Below are 19,639 nucleotides of genomic sequence, written 5' to 3' on the forward strand. Positions count from 1 at the left end.
AGGGAGCGAGCTGCCTCACGATCTGGTGTGGAAAACTGAAAAATTTGCTCCATAGTATTTACGAAAAAAGCCCACGAATGACACACGGCGGAATTGCGGCTCCATTCAGCAGTAATCTACGCACGACCAGTCAGGTGGGAAATGACAAAAGTGATTTTTGCCCATTCGGTGGGGAAGGCAGCTGCCTGCAGCTCAAAGTGGTGTTTGCACTGAGTGATGAACGCCTTAATATTCCCAGAATCTCCGGAGAACCTCTCCGGTCGAAAGAGCTGTGGGCAGACAGCAGCGGAGTTGGCAGGTGGTTGCATGGTAACTGCTTCACATGAAAACGTTGGTACCGTGGCGGTATCGGGTGTTGTCCCAACTGGTTCCTTCTTCGGAATCATTTTCATAAGAACTTTAAACTGTGAGACCACCTGTCTCATCATAGTGTCCTGATGCTCTGACAGTTCCTTTCGATGAAGGTGGAGGGCAGCAAGCTGCTCATCCTGCTTCGAGAGGCGTTGACCCTGCGCTTGAAGGGGGTCTGAGTCTGCTGGGTCTATGTTATGGCCAGTTTGTTCTGTCATGAACGGAACAGAGGATAGGACCCAAAATCCACGACAGTTTTAAAGAGAGAGGTTTAATATACGGGCAGAGGTCGGTACACAGGCAGGCAATCCAAAAAAGGCAACAGTATCCAAAAACGTGAGCTACAACGAACTGGCGACTAGAAAGAATGAGACACGAGGTTAAATGCAAGGGGTAATTTGGGTGAACGAGGCACAGGTGGTGAAGATGCTCTCAGGAGCAGGTGTGTACGAGACAGGCGGAAAACAACAACTGGAACACACACATGGATGTAAATTCCATCCATCCATTTTCTGTACCGGAAAATAAATATAAACAAACAGCCATTCACAAACAGCCAATTTAGAGTCTACCTACTATACATGTTTTTGGGATGTGGGAGGAAACCGGAGTACCAGAGTTGTGTGTGTGTGTTCCCCACATAACACACACACACACACACACACACACACACACACACATTTATATGGGAAAGTTAACAGTTTATAAACCATAAGCACGGCGGCACACGTTATCAATATTCAGGCAGTAGTTGACTTCAGCGAACCCATTTTGATTTACAGGTAGAGGTCTCACATCCCAGTCCAGCAGCTTAAGGGCAGGCCTTATTTTATATTTCATCCTTTATTTAACTAGGTAAAAGCTTATTGAGATAAAATCTCTCTTTCAAAAGCCAAGAGGCAGCAGAAATTATACAGTACATAACAACATTCAGACAATAAATACAAATAAAGACTAAAAAAAATAACAGTGATGTTAAAATGTATGGCATCTGATTCAAAAACAGTGACAAAGCCCAAATGCTTTTGAGTACATACATTATGTTCTATTTTATTTTATTCATTCAAATTTGGCAGGGTTTAAGAAATTTTTTGGGTCTCTTTAGTAGGTTAATGACGCTATACATACTGTATGTCCAAAATGTTTAATATTTGTTTAAGTGCAGTTTTTGCAAACAGAACCTGAGTCTGAATTATTTATATTTATCTAGGATATTTATTGTTCTACATTACAATGCCAATGTTGACTGTTCTTTAGAATTAAAAGTTAACTGTTCTTAAAAAGGATGTACACTGAAGTATTATGTGCTATATTATTAATATACCAGTGGCATTAAAAGAAAACAACAACGATACTATCGTTTATCGTGATAGTTTATGGGAAAATATAGTGCTAAAAAATTGCTACTGTGGGCAGGTTGAAACAATGTATTGAGAGAGGGCCAGCGCAATGGATAACACCAAAATACTGCACAACTGTACAAATAGAAGTCTGCAAAATAGCGGGACCGCAAAGCAACAACCGTCATAAAGCAGAGGATTACTGTATCTGTACTCCGTGATGATAAGTTGCAGGGACTCATCGTTTCAGGACTGGGACTCATTCTTTCCAGACTTGTGCATCCTGGGACTCAGATAGTCTCAAGTGTTACTATGCTACTATATTTCAATGTTCTCATGATGGTGGTACCTAGAGCGCAAAAAAAAGAGGGTTTCTTTAAGGTGGTACATGGTGTAAAAAGTGGCAGAGATCCAAAGTGTGTGATGATGACCATGGAACCAGAAATCGGACTTTCAATTCAAGAAAGCGGTGCTCAGTATAATATGAACAATATAATTAAATAAATTTAAATTGCACACACAAATTAATTTTACTGAGCAGATAAATGTAAATAACATGTAGCCAAAATCAAAATGCTTAATGACTATCATGAAAATGATGAGAAGTTTGCTAACAGATGGCACAATATTATGGCAGTGAAAATGCAGTCTTTTATTTCACAACCAAGCACTTTGACCAATTTTGTAAGCAGTAAATACATCAAAGCAACTTCAAAATGTGTTCTTGAAAACAAACTACATTGTAGACATATACATTAACTTCTAGCCTTGCCAATATGCATGTCGGGCATCATCATTGCTTGCCATTGTGTGTACCTGTTGCATCTTTCTAATGTAAAAAGAACATGGTGCTAAAGCTGCACCAAAAGATTATTATTCCTTTTGTTGTAATTTGATGTAGTAACAATTGTACAAAAAAGCATGTAGTGTATTTAGTGTCTAGGGAGTCACTGAAATCCATACATGACTCAATCCAAACGTTTTCAAAGAGTGAGCCAGTGAAGATGCACAACTCACTTTCAAAGAGTGTGACTGCCTATTGATGACATCACCAATCTCTTTTTTTCACTGCCAGCCAAATTATATTAGCGGTTTGAAATGGCACAAACCTTACTTTCCACTTTAGGTGACTTTTTTATGGGGTTTTTTTCTTCAGAGCGTAAATAGTTTTCATTTCACTCACCCGCCTCTTGCCTGGAGCTGACGGTGCCAACTGTTCCACAAATAATTTCTCTCTCTTTGTCAGACTGGCGTAAGCAACATACGAGGTTTGTTCTGTGACAATGAGGTTGATGGACTACGTACTGTAATCTACTTGTTAGGTAGGAACAGGAAAGAGATCAGTCATGGTGATGTTCTCACCCTTTTGATCAATCTATTCAGAGTCTGGCATGTGGTGTGCTTCCCACCCACCCTCACTAAGGTCTGTTAGGGGGTCTGAAAAAAATAACATGGTTGTCTGAATGAGTTAGTCAGTGTGAGGCTGTGCTCTATGGAAGAGCTCCAATTTAAGAAGCAGAAACATTGGCGTATAATGATTTTCTGTGTGTCACTCTGTTGTAATGCTGTAAAATTTAGAAGTGGGTGGAAGAAAATTGCCCAGACATTATGAGCAGCTGCAACTGCCTGTTTTGACCTTGTATGTGGCTAGGACATAATGTATATTCAGAAAATTCAGGTAATGGTGGAAGGATATTACCTCGATATAAAATATCTATAATTCCACTTCATTTTTGTTACAACCGGTCCCTGTAAGGCTAAGAGGCTATGATGAAACTTACTAGTTCATCAAGAGAAGGGTTTTAATTTTTCTACTAAAGGCCCAAAATTGTTATTTAACCAATGCTGTGGTTTTATTATTTATCATAAAATGTCTGAAGAATTGCGCATGATCAATCAACTTTAACGTGGCAATGAGGACCCTTACTTCAATTTTTCTTTTCTTTTGAGGCTGGTCCTTCTGGAATACAGTGGGAATGGAAAGTATTCAGACCCTCTTACATTTTTCACTCTTTGTTATATTGCAGCCCTTTGCTAAAATAATTTAAGTAATTTTCTTTCCTCATTAATGTACACACAGCACCACATATTGACAGAAAATTTTTTTTTTGACATTTTTACAGATGTATTAAAAAAGAAAAACTGAGTTGAGCTGCTCAGTTGGGTTTAAGTCAGGGCTCGGACTGGGCCATTCAAGAGCAGTCACAGGGTTGTTCCTGAAGCCACTCCATTATTTTAGCTGTGCGCTAAGGGTCATTGTCTTGTTGGAAGGTGAACATTCGACCCAGTCTGAGGTCCTGAGCACTCTGGAGAAGGTTTTCGTCCAGGATATCTCTGTACTTGGTCGCATTCATCGATTGCAACCAGGACGACTGGTTGCAATCGAAGGAACCCCCACAGCATGATGCTGCCACCACCATGCTTCACTGTTGGGACTGTATTGGACAAGTGATGAGCAGTGCCTGGTTTTCTCCACTCATACCGCTTAGAATTAAGGCCACAAAGTTCTATCTTGGTCTCATCAGACCAGAGAATCGGACGGCCAGCTCGAGGAAGGGTTCTGGTCGTCCCAAACGTCTTCCTTTTAAGGATTATGGAGGCCAGTGTGCTCTTAGGAACCTTAAGTGCAGCAAAAAAAATTTTGTAACCTTGCCCAGATCTGTGCCTTGCCACAATTCTGTCTCTGAGCTCTTCAGGCAGTTCCTTTGACCTCGTGATTCTCATTTGCTCTGACATGCACTGTGAGCTGTAAGGTTTTATATCGACAGGTGAGTGGCTTTCCTAATCATGTCCAATCAGTATAATCAAACACAGCTGGACTCCAATGAAGGTGTAGAACCATCTCAAGGATGATCAGAAGAAATGGATAGAACCCGAGTTAAATATGTGTGTCACAGCAAAGGGTCTGAATACTTATGGCTATGTGATATTTCAGTTTTATCCATTTTCTTCTGCTTATCCGAGGTCAGGTCGCAGGGGCCCAATAGGACTCCTTCTTCAGCTTGACGGCATCCCACACCGCTGGTGTCCACCAACGGGTTCAGGGATTCCCACCACGACAGGCACAGACTACCTTACGACCACAGCTCCGGTCAGCCGCCTCGGCAATAGAGGCGCGGAACATGGTCCACTCGGATTCAATGTCCCCCGCCTCTTCCAAGATGTGGATGAAGTTCTGCCGGAGGTGGGAGTTGAAACTCCTTCTGACAGGGGATTCTACCAGACGTTCCCAGCAGACCCTCACGATACGTTTGGGCCTGCGAGGTCGGACCGGCATCTTCCTCCACCATCGAAGCCAACTCACCACCAGGTGGTGATCAGTTGACATCTCCGCCCCCTCTCTTCACCAGAGTGCCCAAGACATGCGGCCGCAAGTCAGATGACACGACCACAAAGTCGATCATCGAACGACAACCTAGGGTGTCCTGGTGCCAAGTGCACGTGTGGACACCCTTATGCTTGAACGTAGTGTTCGATATGGACAATCCGTGGTGAGCATTGAAGTCTAATAACAGAACACCACTCGGGTTCTAATCGGGGGGCCGTTCCTCCCAATCACACCGCTCCAGGTGTCACGGTAATGGCTGTGTGATATTTCAGTTTTATCCATTTTCTTCTGCTTATCCGAGGTCAGGTTGCGGGGGCCCAATAGGACTCCTCCTTCAGCTTGACGGCATCCCTCACCGCTGGTGTTCACCAACGGGATTGGGGATTGCCACCACGACAGGCACAGACTACCTTACAGCCACAGCTCCGGTCAGCCGCCTCGGCAATAGAGGCGCAGAACATGGTCCACTCGGATTCAATGTCCCCCGCTCTCCCGAGATGTGGATGAAGTTCTGCCGGAGGTGGGAGTTGAAACTCCTTCTGACAGGGGATTCTACCAGACGTTCCCAGCAGACCCTCATGATACGTTTGGGCCTGCAAGGTCGGACCGGTATCTTCCTCCGCCATCGGAGCCAACTCACCACCAGGTGGTGATCAGTTGACACCTCCGCCCCTCTCTTCACCCGAGTGTCCAAGACATGCGGCCGCAAGTCCGATGACACAACCACAAAGTCGATCATCGAACAACAACCTAGGCTGTCCTGGTGCCAAGTGCACGTGTGGACACCCTTATGCTTGAACATGGTGTTCGATATGGACAAACCGTGGTGAGCACAGAAGTCTAATAACAGAACACCACTCGGGTTGTCATCGGGGGGCCGTTTCTCCCAATCACGCCCCTCCAGGTGTCACTGTCATTGCCTACGTGAGCATTGAAGTCCCCCAGCAGAACAATGGAGTCCCCAGCGGGAGCATATTTCAGTTTTTCTTTTTTAATAAATCTCCAAAAATTACAAAATTACAACACAAGGGATTTGTCTCCGGTAGTTGGAGCCGCTTTAGTACAACAGACAGTTAATTTACAGAACACTTTGGAAACATAAAGACATGGACAAAAAACAATTGTGCAAAAAGATGCAGTCTTCTAGCACTTAGAGCAGTTCGAATGACTAATATTGCAATAGTCCGGTGCAATGACCATTGTGCAAAGGGCGCTGAGACTTCAAGGAATGTATGCGGTTTAAAGTGACGAGTAGTGCGATAATCTGGGACAATGTTGGTTGTGCAAATGTTATAGATGTTATATGTTACAGATACTCCTCAATCAGTGTGCAAATGGAGCAGATGCTACTCTGGCATGAGTGGCCAGTATATGCAAATAGTGCAGCATGGCGAGACAACTATAGTGAGTGCACGAGTAATACATAATTGGCCCCACAGAAATGTGACAACGAACTCAAGTCAAAAAATTGCCATCTTATTGTAATGGAATTATAGGTTAGGTGTTTAAGAAGTTGATCGCAAGAGGGAAGAAGCTGTTGGAATGTCTACTAGTTCTAGTTTGCATTGATCGGTAGCGCCTAGCAGAGGGAAGGAGCTGGAAGAGCTGGTGACCGGAGTGGGGAGGGTCCGAGAGGATTTTGCACGCCCTTGTCTTAGTTCTGGCAGCCTGCAAGTCCTCAAGGGTGGGTAGGGGGGTACCAACAATCCTTTCAGCAGTTTTGATTGTCCGTTGCAGTCGGAGTTTGTCCTTTTTTGTAGCAGCACCAAACCAGACTGTGATGGAAGAACACAGGACTGATTCGATGACCGCTGTGTAGAACTGTCTCAGCAGCTCGGGTTGCAGGCCGTGCTTTCTCAGAAGCCGCAGGAAGTACATCCTCTGCTGGGCCTTTTTGAGGACGGATTTGATGTTGGTCGCCCACTTCAGGTCCTGAGATTGTAATTCCCAGGAACTTGAAGGTCTCGATGGTTGACACAAGGCAGCTGGACAACGTGAGGGGCAGCTGTGGTGAAGGATGCCTCCTGAAGTCCACGATCATCTCTACAGTCTTGAGCGTGTTCAGCTGCAGGTTGTGTCGGCCGCACCACAGCTCCAGCCGCTCCGCTTCCTGTCGATATGCAGACTCGTCACCGTCCTTGATGAGGCCGATGACAGTGGTGTCATCTGCAAACTTCAGGAGTTTGACAGTCGGGTTCGCTGAGGTGCAGTCGTTCGTGTAGAGAGAGAAGAGCAGCGGAGAGAGGACACAACCTTGGGGCGCCCCAGTGCTGATGCTGCGTGTGTATGAGGTGGCCTCCCCCAGCCTGACCTGCTGTGTCCTGCCCGTCAGAAAGCTGTAAATCCACTGGCAGATGGCAGGTGAGACGCTGAGCTGGAGAAGATGTTTCAAGATGCGTCTCACGTCATGTTCATGGATGGTTAACGCAGAAGTCAGAGGTGTGGTTGTGGTCGCGGGTGCGGCCGGGTGGGTGTGTGGTGTGAAACTGTCCTTTTCAAATCTGCAGTAGAAGGTATTCAAGTCGTTGGCTAGTGTGCTATTGTTCTCAGCTTGGGGGGATCGTCGCTTGTCATTAGTCAGCGATTGGAATGCATGCCAGACTGATTTAGAGTCGTTTGCGCTAAACTGTTTTTCCAACTTTGCTGCAAAGATCCTCTTTGCAATGTTAATTTCTTTCGTAAGCTGGTTTCTAGCTCGATTATACAGGGCCCTGGCCCCGCTCTGATATGCGTTCTCCTTAGCTTGGCGAAGCTGCTTAAGTTTAGCAGTGAACCACGGCTTGTTGTTGTTGAATGTGCGAAATTATATTTGTTGGTACACAAACCTCTTCACAGAAACTGATATAGGATGTGACTGTCCGTATATTCATCCAGGCTGCCAGCTGAATTTTCAAAGACACTCCAGTCTGTGGAGTCTAAACAGCTTTGAAGTTCCATCTTGGCTTCATTGGTCCACTTTTTGACTGTTTTCACTGTAGGCTTCGCACATTTAAGTTCTTGCCTGTACGTCGGTATTAAGTGAATTAAGCAGTGATCAGACGAGCCCAGGGCTGCACGAGGTATAGCACGGTATGCGTTTTTTACCGTAGTGTAGCAGTGGTCTAAAGTATTATTTTCCCTGCTAGGACAGTCGATGTGCTGCTTGTATTTAGGGAGTTCGTGGTTGAGTTTAGCTTTTTTAAAGTCCCCGAGAATAATGAGGGGTGAGTCCGGGTGGTTTTTTTTCAATTTCGTTGACTTGTTCGGCGAGCGTTAGCAATGCGGCGTTCGTGTTAGCTTGAGGCGTAATATAGACTCCAGCCAGTATGAACGATGCAAACTCACGTGGCGAGTAGAATGGTTTACAGTTTAAGAATAGCGACTCCAAATGCGGGCTGCAGTGTGTGCTGAGCACCGTGACGTCCGTACACCATTTTTCGTTGCTATGGAGGCATAGCCCGCCGCCCTTTGTTTTCCCCAATGATTCCATGTCGCGGTCCGCTCGATGAATGTTGAAGCCGGGAAGCATGACGGCGCCATCGGGTACAGCGTCGCAAAGCCAGGTCTCCGTGAAGCACATGGCCGCGGAACGTCGGAAGTCTTTACTGGTCTTTAACAGAAGATGAAGCTTGTCCATTTTGTTGGGTAGGTAGCGTACATTCGCGAGGTGGATCGAGGGGAACGCCAATCTGTGTCCTCTCTTGCGGAGTTTCACCTGAATGCCGGCTCGCTTCCTTCTGTGGCGCCGCTTCCGTCTCCATGCGCCGAAAACCGCAGACGCCGCTCCGGTGAGTAACTCAGGGAAAAAACTGAGCGGATATTCGAAAGTTGGTGACAGAAAGTCCGGAGTAGCCTCCTTGATGGTTAGCAGGTCTCCCCTTGTGTAAGTGAGTCGTGTAAGGTCTCCAAAGACGGACGAAAAACACAAAAACAAAGACAATACTAGAGAGCGCGTTACCGAGGCGACCACACTGGTAGGCGCCATCTTGGAATTAGTTGATAAATAAGCAATGATTGCTAAATCAAAGTCGCGAGTAGCATTTAGATCATTGTAATAGAGTAAAAGTACCATTCCTTCTTAACATAAATACTCGAGTAAAAGGAGAAAGTATGCAGTATTAAAACTACTTTAACAAATACATTTTATCCAAAATGCTACTGGAGTAAATGTAACGGTGTAAATGTAGCGCGTTACTACCCACCTCTGATTACAACACACTATTTATTTAGGTAAAGGCAAGGCAACATCCGTTCCTTTTCAGTAAGAGAGTAGAGAATAATTACCTCATTTACAGAATAATTGCCTCATTTACAGAACAATGGTGACAAGATGGGGCAGTTCACACCTGAGCTAGGATATTAGTTCAAAACTAATCCATACACTTGGCTGCCCTTTAGGCACCGAAGGTAGAAAAGCCACATGGCTGGGCTGTGGGACTTCTATTAATATCACGGTACTTGGATTACGTTACAGGCTACATTTTTAACAGGTAACTAGTAACTGTATTTGAGTATATTTTTAATGTATACCCAAGCCTGTCCGCTGCCTATCCCGTTCCACGCGAGACAGAAGCTTGGCCCCACAGCTGACTTTGGTGAGAGGCAGAGTACACAATGGATCGGTTGCCAGTTAATAAACAGGCCAAAAACCGTAAAAGGACATCAAATATTGCTGGAAGTTACAAAAATTTCAGATTTTGTCAAGTCATAATAGTAAGACATAAAAACAGGTTAAACTGAAAACAAACAATTCAGAAAAAAATATATATATATTTATTTTTTTACATCGTTATAATTACCTTCGCTGAATAAATGCAGGCTTGAACAAAAGGTGATAAAATTGTTAAATGTAGTGATCTGCCGTGGAACCTCTCTTGGCAAGAACTCATCGCCTTGTATTAAAATGAATAATTCATTAAAAGGTTGTGGACAATCAAAGAGATGGACACGCTTTCTTGTACGGTACATTTTTTATAACTGCACACAGCTCTATGGTGTCTGCGCCGGTGATGTGAGTCTATAATGAGCTCTAATATGCTTGGCCCTCAAGGAAAAGTGGAAAAAGTACTTTGGTAAGCATTTTGCCAGGTGTTCTAATGGTCAACCCTCAGGGAGTAAAAATGTGCCTGAATTTGCACACTGTATGAGGTCAGCAATGTTCAATTGGAATTGGGTATGTGACATTGCTTGTCGGTTTTAGGCCATGCCCACACGATAACAGAGCCGATCTTTTTCATTTTAAACTTTCCCGTGAAGACAGAATTTTTTTAAAATGTGTGTGTTCACACAAAAACGCACTACAACTGTGTTTTACCCTGTTGTGGCAGGTAAGAGTGTTAGTAGCACTGTAACGCTGCCACAGGAAGTCCCCCAAAACAGAGAAGAACAAGTCAGTACGACGTAAAAAACAATGATGAAGAATGTGAAGCGAGCAAGAAAGGAGACATTTGTATGGGCTGATGATGAGGGTGAATGATGTTTGACGTATTTTGGACCCAGGTGGATGGCGACCGCTCTGCTTGTCTGCCTTATGATATGTTCACACCGGGTGCAATTTGAACTATTTGCATGACATGATTACATATAAAGTCAATGCAAATGCACGAATAGGCGCAAATTTGTTCTGGGTGACGCAAAAGATGTGGCACGAGTGGGGCAAAGGCGAAAATTCACTTCTTAGCAACAAATTCCCATGACACTGCGTCGGGACAGCCAATCGGCACAGATAATATATACAATGTCCTTGAGTTGTTGAGCAGAACAATGGAGGATAAAAGGATCATTAGGGTTGGGCATCGTTTTGAATTTGAGCAATTCCAGTCCTGATTCCGATTCCTTATTTCAACTGTGTTTCCAAACGATTCTCAATTACAATTCCTTTAGGGGGCTGGGTCAAAAAAGTTTTCATGGTTTAAATAAAGGCTGTCCAAATTATGAACATCCATTTTCTTAGCAGCCCACAGCATAGACTAAAATGAACAATTGACTCTGGGTTATTTAGAACCAGTATCAATATCAAACCTATGAACTAAAAGGCAATGTGTGTGGAACTAAGCCAATTGACTTAATATTCATTAATTCATGTTTCGGCTAAAAGTTGAATATAGCATTGTTAAAATCGTTATTTGGGACTGTTTTATCATGTCAAATGGTTTATATGTGCAAGTTTAAACTTGATTTCCTGTTTCAAGCTTGTAGCCTTTTATTTTGAAGGGTACGCACCAGAACTCAGCATTTTGGCACGAAAAGTAATTTCACATGGCACCGGTGATTTTATATTTATTTTTTATTTATTTTTTTAATGGATGGAACCAAATGGTATAAAACATTTATTCCTTATCCACCGATGAGGCACAAGGTTAATGTTTGTGATACTGTGAGATGTTTATGTGAATTTTGTCCCAATTCATTGTCCTGTAAAGTTGCTATGTTGAAGTTTTAGCTCAAAGATTAACGTTTTTTTTCTGTCAGCAGCTCTTACGTTGGTTTGAAGACTAAAATAATTGCTAAAAACCATCAGTGCAAAAGTGCAACCAACTTGTCTCAATGTTGGCATTGACGTATTTTAATGTTTCACTCACCCAATTGACAGAGTTGACTTCACTGCAGCGGTGTAGGCTGAGGGTTGGAGCGGGAGGGAGCGCGTCAAACGCTACACATCATGAAAGCCTACTTTGCGCAATATAATCTTATTCCAAGTGTTGCACTGAGGCCATTTATTTTAACAAAGTTAAGACACACTTTTGTTCACCGCCACTGTCGTTGGGCACAAGTACGTCTTTATGCGCATTCTTCTTCGTTGGTTTTCACCACTTCTTCTGGGTCGGCGGAATAGGTATCGAAACTGGGAACCAAAATTATTTAATTTGAACGATTCCGGGAGAACCGGAACGTTGGTCCCGGTTCCAATCAGTTCTCGATTCCCAACCCAAATGATCATAGTTGTTTGTGGGAACCTGGACTTTTGATAGTTCCTGCTACCAATACCAGGACCGTACGAAAAGTGCAGGCCTAGAGAATGGTGAGCGAGGAAGTTGGCACATCTGGTAAGTAGTGGTGGGCGATATATCGAGAAGCTCGATTCAATCAATATTCAATTCATGCTCGATATGGAAAACCGGGATCAAATTTCTTTTTTTTTTTGCTAGTTCGCGAGATTTTGTTGCCCTGCAGCAGCTCTCGTTGCACGGAGACAACATGGAGGACATGCTGGCGAATAGCGAGCAAAAAATAGTGCCAAAAAAGGGCATGTAACGTCTATCCTTTGGAAACAACAATAGTCTGAAAAACGTGTATGAAAGATGTTGTGAAGAAGACAGGCCTATCAGTGTAAAATCACCTAAAGAAGAAGCACTTTACAGAGTGTGTGCGTGTCATAATGCATGTATCATGCTAAAGACTGCCTCTCCTATAACATAAACAAAACAACGCAGCAGGCCGCATAGCGTTCGTGGTGGCAATTGAAGCACTTGTGTTTTTGTGTTCAGCAGAATAGTAGTTTGCTGATCACAAATGAAAGTGCTTCAGGGGCTTGTTTACGTTAGCGTTTAGCAGCTAGCTTCGTTACATGAGCGATCACACAAATAGTATCACAGTCAACCAACGTCGCTGTCTGAGCGACCGGTTCCGGACAGTTGCGTTTGCTCATTGTGGCATTCTCAACAATCGGTACTGTATTTCTTTTTTTAATCACTTTATTTACAGATCACCGCATTGAATTAATTCGACATAACGTCACGTTTCTTCATCTTCTATTCTTGGTCTTCATCTGATTTCTGGCAGAATGGTCATGCTTAAGTGCATTGCTGCCACCGAAGGGTTAAGTGATGAACACCTACAACAGAGCCAAACCTTAAGAAATACATTAAAATAACAAATATTGATGCCATAATTTATTAACGATTACGATAATAGAGTAATGATTATGTTATGCAATTGAACAGTAAGCAGAATTATTTAATCCTATTACATAGTATACTGTAATAATTGTCCCTCCATCCATCCATTTGGCGCCTATCCCAGCTGACTCTCAGCGAGAGGCGGGGTACACCCTGAACTGGTCACTAGCCAATCGCAGGTGCAATAATTGTCCTGCAGTAATTACTTAAATCTTCTTGACATAATGTAAAAATGTAATACGGAAGTGAATTTTTTTAGGTTGGCAGCTCTGCAATCATAGCGCATGGTTATGCGAGAACTGGGACTACTGCTTCATCGTCTCAGTATAGATACATATGTATGATAAACATGAAAGTGCAAGGGCAGCGTTTTGCAATGTATTCATTCTGAGACCTGGTTTAAAAAATGATGGGCTCCCAAAAAGCCACTTTCACGTGGACAAAATGTAAAAACTATTTTTAAAAACTAATTATAACAAAACTTTGCAGATGCTCGTTTCTGTGGACATGGGTTAGAATGACAGTAGATTTATAGCCTTTGACATTATCTGCTTAGTTAAATTTCAAGGTTCCATATACACATCCTTTGCCATTATGTTGACAGGCTTATTTATAGGCCCTAAACCCTATAAATTATTTTGTAAGACTATTAAGCTTGGTTATTATCAAGTATTCTTAATGTCAAAGAAGAATTACACTTTCTGAAATGTGAATTAAAAAGATTTGCTATTGATTGTAAAAAAAAAATATATATATATATATACATACATTTCTACTTTTAGCCCTGTCGTTTATTTAAAAAAAAAATCGTATGTCCCATTTAGATTCATCTTAATTCGAAGTAATGTTTTTCTTGCTCTAATGTTGTCCTACAGTAATGAAAGAAAATGTGAAAGGCCAATTTGTCTAATTTACTTTGTAGGGAGCAGACATTCATTGCCATTTTCCTGCATACTTTGACCTTGTACATTTGGCATAGTGAACGGAGCAATTCCCCCAAGTCACAATTGTGTTTTGTCTACACTAGCCAGCCACTATGTCTTACAAGGTCATTTAAGCAGATTTGACAGTTTGTGTACTCTGCCATTCATCTCTTGCCTTCACCAAGTCTAGGGAACTTATTCAAATGTTTCTTGATCATTTGTCTACAGCTGAATTAGTTTGTATTGATAAATAGCGTAATCGCTAATGCTTTTAGCTTGATCAGCCATGACAGGTCACTGATCAGTCTTGTATTAATGATTACACCCATACACATATATGTGTGAACACATGCTTTCATTACACTAGTGATCTCAAATACAAATGTCTGGCGGCCATGGTTTAAGGTATGACATTGAAGATTGTCCCCTACTGGTCATTGTCCAGACTCCAGATGTTTGCGTAGTGCTTCCTGTGCCTGTATAAACAAGGAAACGCTCAGCTGATTGGAGTTCCCCAAATCACTTCATCCCTGGGCCAAACCAAACAACGAGTCACTTCATATTAAACAACATGCACTTACAACACGTGAACTTTGTCAGCAACAATTTACTCTATTATTATATTATTACTGTGCCCTACTCTGTTTACAGGCACGCAACAGATGCATGATGAATAATGTAATAATGAGAGAACCATGTTGTACTATGAGATGTCTTATTTTAAAAAATATTTTTGGAATGATTTATCAGTTGATTTATTATGCCCATCCTTAATCGAGACTGCTTTGCAAGGACAAAGAATGTTTGAAGTCACTTACGCTTTGTGCACCTCTGGGATCCTTGAGCATTACTCCATCCATGACAGCACTGGCCTCCACAGACATTCACTCTGTAAATATACAAAACAAGCAGAAGCAACCATGTAATTTATAATGTTTCTGAGCCTTACTTGGCTGGCCAGTAAGTGCTGATTTTCCTCAGACCACCTGACAATGAACTGAGGATTGGAAATTTTAGATATTTGCTAATTATTCCATTTAATCAAAACGGTGTTTTGCAAGACAAGCTGAATGTCTTTCAGATATGCTGACGACAATGTGCAGCGGTTTACAAAAGTTGAAAACTCCTTTTGCACAAAGTTCAGTATTTCTCTAAATAAGTGTATTGTTATTCTAAAACACTCTTCACGTCTGTTTCGATCGCATGTTTTCCCTCATTGTGGTCTTTCTATAGCTGAGAAGTAGTAGGGAAATGCTTCTTCTGACTTGTGAATGGCTCTGTGTATAAGTAGCCTGTGCCTTTTCTAGTCTCTTGTGCATGTTCCGCTGAGTAATTGTTGATCAAGTTTCTGAGGTGAAGTTATTGATTTGAAGCCCCCTATATGTTGTTGATATGTTGTAGGACTGGTCTGTGTGTGGTAGTAGCACATAATGAAAACTGCTGAAAGCTTGTCGGTACCCCCCTACCAACCCTTGAGGACTTGCACGCTGCCAGAACTAAGACAAGAGCATGCAAAATACTCTTGGACGCTCCACATCCTGGTCACTACCTCTTCCAGCTCCTTCCCTCAGGTAGGCGCTACCGAACAATGCAAACGAAAACAAGCAGACATTGCAACAGCTACTTACCTCTTGTCATTAACTTCTTTAACAGTTAACTTACAATTCCATTGCAACATGCTGCCAATTTCTTGTCTTGAGTTTCTTGTCGCATTTCTGTCGGGCCAATTATACATTACTCGTGCACTCACTGTAGTAGTCTCACCATGCTACACTATTTCCATATCTGTTGTTGACCAATACTGGCCACTCATGCGCCTGAGAAGCATCTGCAACATATGCGCAATCGACTGAGTAGCATCTGCACCATTTTCACAATCGACATTGTCCCAGATTATCGCACTACTAGTCACTTTAAACTGCATACATTTCTTGAAGTCTCTGCGCCCTTTGCACAGTAGTCATAGCACCGGACAATTGTTCTATTATTCATTTCAAACTGCTCCAATTGCCACAGGACTCTGCATCTTTTTGCACAATTATCACCAAAAAATAAAATATATAAATAAATGAAAAATTGTACAGGCATTACCAGATAACTAGAAACCCTTTATTGCTCAGTGACTGTTTTTGTCAATGTCTTTGTGTCTCAAAAGTGTTCTCTGTCAATTGACAGTTGTCTGTTGTCGTACGAGAGCGGCTCCAACTCCCGGAGACAAATTCCTTGTGTTTTTGACATACTTGGCGAATAAAGTCAAGTCAAATCAACTTCCAATCCCGCAATAAATCCATGTTATCACAGATGCGTATGGTTGAATTTGAATGTATTGACATATTGAAACATGGCACGGTGGTCGACTGCTTAGCACATCTGCCTCACAGTTCTGAGGACCCAGATTCAAATCCAGCCTCACCTGTGTGGAGATTGCATGTTCTCCCCGTGCCTGCGTGGGCTTTCTCCGGGTACTCCGGTTTCCTCGACCATCCCAAAAACATGCATGGTAGGTTAATTAAAGACTCTAAATTGCCTGTAGGTGTGAATGTGAGTGCGAATGGTTGTTTGTCTATATGTGCCTTGCGATTGGCTGACGACCAGTACATTGTGTACCCCTACCTCTCACCTAAAGATAGCTGGGATAGGCTCCAGCACGCCCGCGACCCTCGTGAGGATAAGCAGTACGGAAAATGGATGGACATACTGTAACTCACAACCTTTGAGATGTTTATCTTAGTTCAAAATATTTAGCTCGGTTTTAAATGTTAATTGTTTTTGTTTTAGATTATTTGCAGCATTTCTGTGCGCATGATTCTAAATGAGTTAATCATTCATCATCACAGAATTGTGTTTAGCTTAGTTGGTTGGCTGAGCGCAGCTGGAGAGTCAGCTCTCATTGCAACACTAATTAAGAAGTCACTGGCATGAGGACGGTAATACGGACCTTTGGGTCACTTTTCGTGAACAAATCAAACCAATACGAAAACGTGACTTTTGGAAGTGAAGGAATATAAAGGTAGCCTCGTTTCCCCTCCCCAACAGAAGCGACTGTCTCACCCAGACTGCTTGAGAAGCTGCCTGTGTTGGTTGTGCTCTGGAGCGCTCTGGCGAACAATGGACGCCTGGGTTGACAAGGCTTGCTTCCCCATCCGGCGGGTCCGGACCTGGCCGCCCAGTTTGGCGGTGAGTTCGACGTTGTAAGAGTGCGGAAGCCCCGACGCGCCGTGACGCGTTGAAATGGAGCTGACTCGCATCCCGTCGCCTCGGTTTGCTCCCGCCGAGCCCGGACCGGAACCGGGACCGGGACCCGGCCCGGGCTGGAGCACGTACAGCTTCCTGACGCCGCTCCGGTTGTGCTGCTGTGCCCCGGTTGACAAACATAATGGTGAGAGAAGGAAACCCAATGAAAGTAAGAGGCCCTGACTCCAAGCCATCTCCGCGTCGTATCCAAAGTTTGAAAAAGTCTTAAAAGGGGGTTCGGCTCCGCGAAAGAATATTGTTCTCTGAAAACACGCCGGTGAGATTGAGTTTACGAACTCCGTATCGTAATGTTCTTTTAAAATAGTTTTCGCGTCACTATGACAACTTCAAGTGAAAAATCTTTAGTAGCGAAAGGTAAAAATAAAAGTGGCCGCCTTTCCACTGTCTCCCCCCGCGAGGAGGTTCGGCTGCGGCTGGTCGTGACCACTACGTCCGAGGAGCTCCACAAGTCCAGGAAAGTTTCTTGATGGAGCAGAAGGCTGCCAGCCCAGCAGCAGCAGCAGCAGCAGCAGCCTGCCTCCAGAAGTGACGTCATGGGGGGAAGTCTGTGCACACACACACACACACACACTTCAACTACATGAGGGCTGGCTGGCTGGCTGGGAGTTCCTTGGGCCCAAGGGTGTCTGGTCAGACCGGGGACCCCTGGGTGAAATACGCTCACCCACCCTGACACCTTTGTGCTCAACAAACATTCTCATGTGAAAAATGTGGCAATTCTGTCTGACTTCTACTTCAACTGGAATCACTTGACACTTACTAGCCACAGCATTTGGTATAATTTGTCTCCGATAGTTGGAGTCGCTGTAGTACTTTAGCAGAAAAGACACTTTAAAAAGATATGGGTCTTTTTATATTATTTTTTTTAATATAATTTGATCAGGCGGCACGGTGGCCGACTGGTTAGAGCGTCAGCCTCACAGTTCTGAGGACCCGGGTTCAATCCCCGGCCCCGACTGTGTGAAGTTTGCATGTTCTCCCCGTGCCTGCGTGGGTTTTCTCCGGGCACTCCGGTTTCCTCCCACATCCCAAAAACATGCATTAATTGGAGACTCTAAATTGCCCGTAGGCATGACTGTGAATGGTTGTCTGTTTGTATGTGCCCTGCGATTGGCTGGCAACCAGTTCAGGGTGTACCCCGCCTCCTGCCCGATGACAGCTGGGACAGGCTCCAGCACGCCCGTGACCCTAGTGAGGATAAGCAGCTCAGAAAATGGATGGATGGATGGATAATTTGATCAATAACTGTAAAGACAAGAAGAATCTAACTTGGTAATTTTTTCATGCCACGTTGATTTTATGAATAAGCGTCTCTCCCATGCTGAAACAGCCACGCTCAAAGTCCTATTTCAAAAAGCCATTAGTGAGTTGAAATGTCAGGCATTCATAGTAAAGGCAATCCTTATTGACAAAGCAAATGGTGGCTGCCCATTGAAAAAGTCTTCTTTTTATAACTGGAAAGACAAAAGTGCATATCAGTAAAGACATAAACCGCTTCATAAAAATTGTGTGAGTTGCCCAAATTGTGCCCTCAACCCCAGTGAGGATAAGTGGTACGGAAAATGAATGAATGCACAAACTGTGCCCTTCAAACTCTGCATTAGAGCATTACATGTTCAGAGCATGCATTACAAGTGCATAAACGATCCATCCATCCATTTTCTGAGCCGCTTATCCTCACAAGGGTCGCGGGTGTGCTGGAGCCTGTCCCAGCTATCATCGGGCAGGAGGTGGGGTACACCCTGAACTGATTGCCAGCCAATCGCAGGCATAAATGATCCGAACTACTCATTACACTCTTGTTTTTGTATAATTTTAATAACGGTAAATACATGCAATAGTTCCGACACTTTCACAAATTCCTACATATTTAATCAGATTTCGAAAAAAAATAACTATTTATTTTGCTGTCTGCTATTGTGTGAATGCAAAATGGCTGCCTCATCCTCTCACTTCAGCTCACAGATCCCAACAACATTGTAGAATAAATTGTTGATTGCAACATAATGAGGCTCTCTCCAGTGGCATTAAAGGTAAAGAAAAGCTTGAGTGACAAAGGACTATTTATAAAAGAATAAAAAAGGAACTCTGAAGACACTAAGATGGATTTGTGTTAGTTTTCATGGAAATGGCACATTAAACGATCTAGCGAATTATGTGAACATTAGCACTTATGCCATATTTCTGGACTTTCCCCCCAAAATAGACTCAGTAGTTATTTTAGTCTCATTTTCTGATTAAATATTTGCTTTTCAACACTATTTTGGCCCACCTACATTTTGGACGCATCAGCCCGTCACAGGCTCACATGTAGCAGGAGCCGATGACATTTCCTCATTGAACTACTATGTATTCTGTAGTGTAATTTTTGTTTATATTTAAAGTCTGGATGGTTTATTTTTTATAACGAGTGCAAATGGTGATTGTGAAATATGTTAGTAGGCTCGTTGTTTAAAAAATTTACTGTTGAAATGCCTCCTTGAGGAAAGAAGACAGGCACGTCACCCCACGAGATAATTCTTACATTAATTTCCGCATATAGAAACAGGTTTCGTCAGCTCAATT

At 43.2% G+C, this 19,639-nt stretch overlaps 1 protein-coding gene across 10 annotated transcripts in view; it reads right to left on the minus strand.

The window, feature by feature from the left end:
- The window catches only part of ltbp1 (latent transforming growth factor beta binding protein 1), a 166,608-nt gene extending 149,050 nt beyond the window's left edge, over positions 1–17,558 (minus strand). For all 10 annotated transcript variants that reach the window (XM_061691041.1, XM_061691036.1, XM_061691035.1 and 7 more), the window contains exons 1-2: positions 16,871–17,558; positions 14,638–14,708 (exon numbers count right to left, since the gene is read on the minus strand). In XM_061691041.1, coding sequence (XP_061547025.1) covers positions 14,638–14,708; positions 16,871–17,247 — 448 coding nt within the window. In that variant the 5' untranslated portion in view covers positions 17,248–17,558. The remainder of the gene's footprint in view (positions 1–14,637; positions 14,709–16,870) is intronic.
- Between the last annotated feature and the right edge of the window lie 2,081 nt (positions 17,559–19,639).

Source organism: Phycodurus eques, chromosome 11 (genome assembly GCF_024500275.1).
Source record: "Phycodurus eques isolate BA_2022a chromosome 11, UOR_Pequ_1.1, whole genome shotgun sequence".
Taxonomy (NCBI): Eukaryota; Metazoa; Chordata; class Actinopteri; order Syngnathiformes; family Syngnathidae; genus Phycodurus; species Phycodurus eques.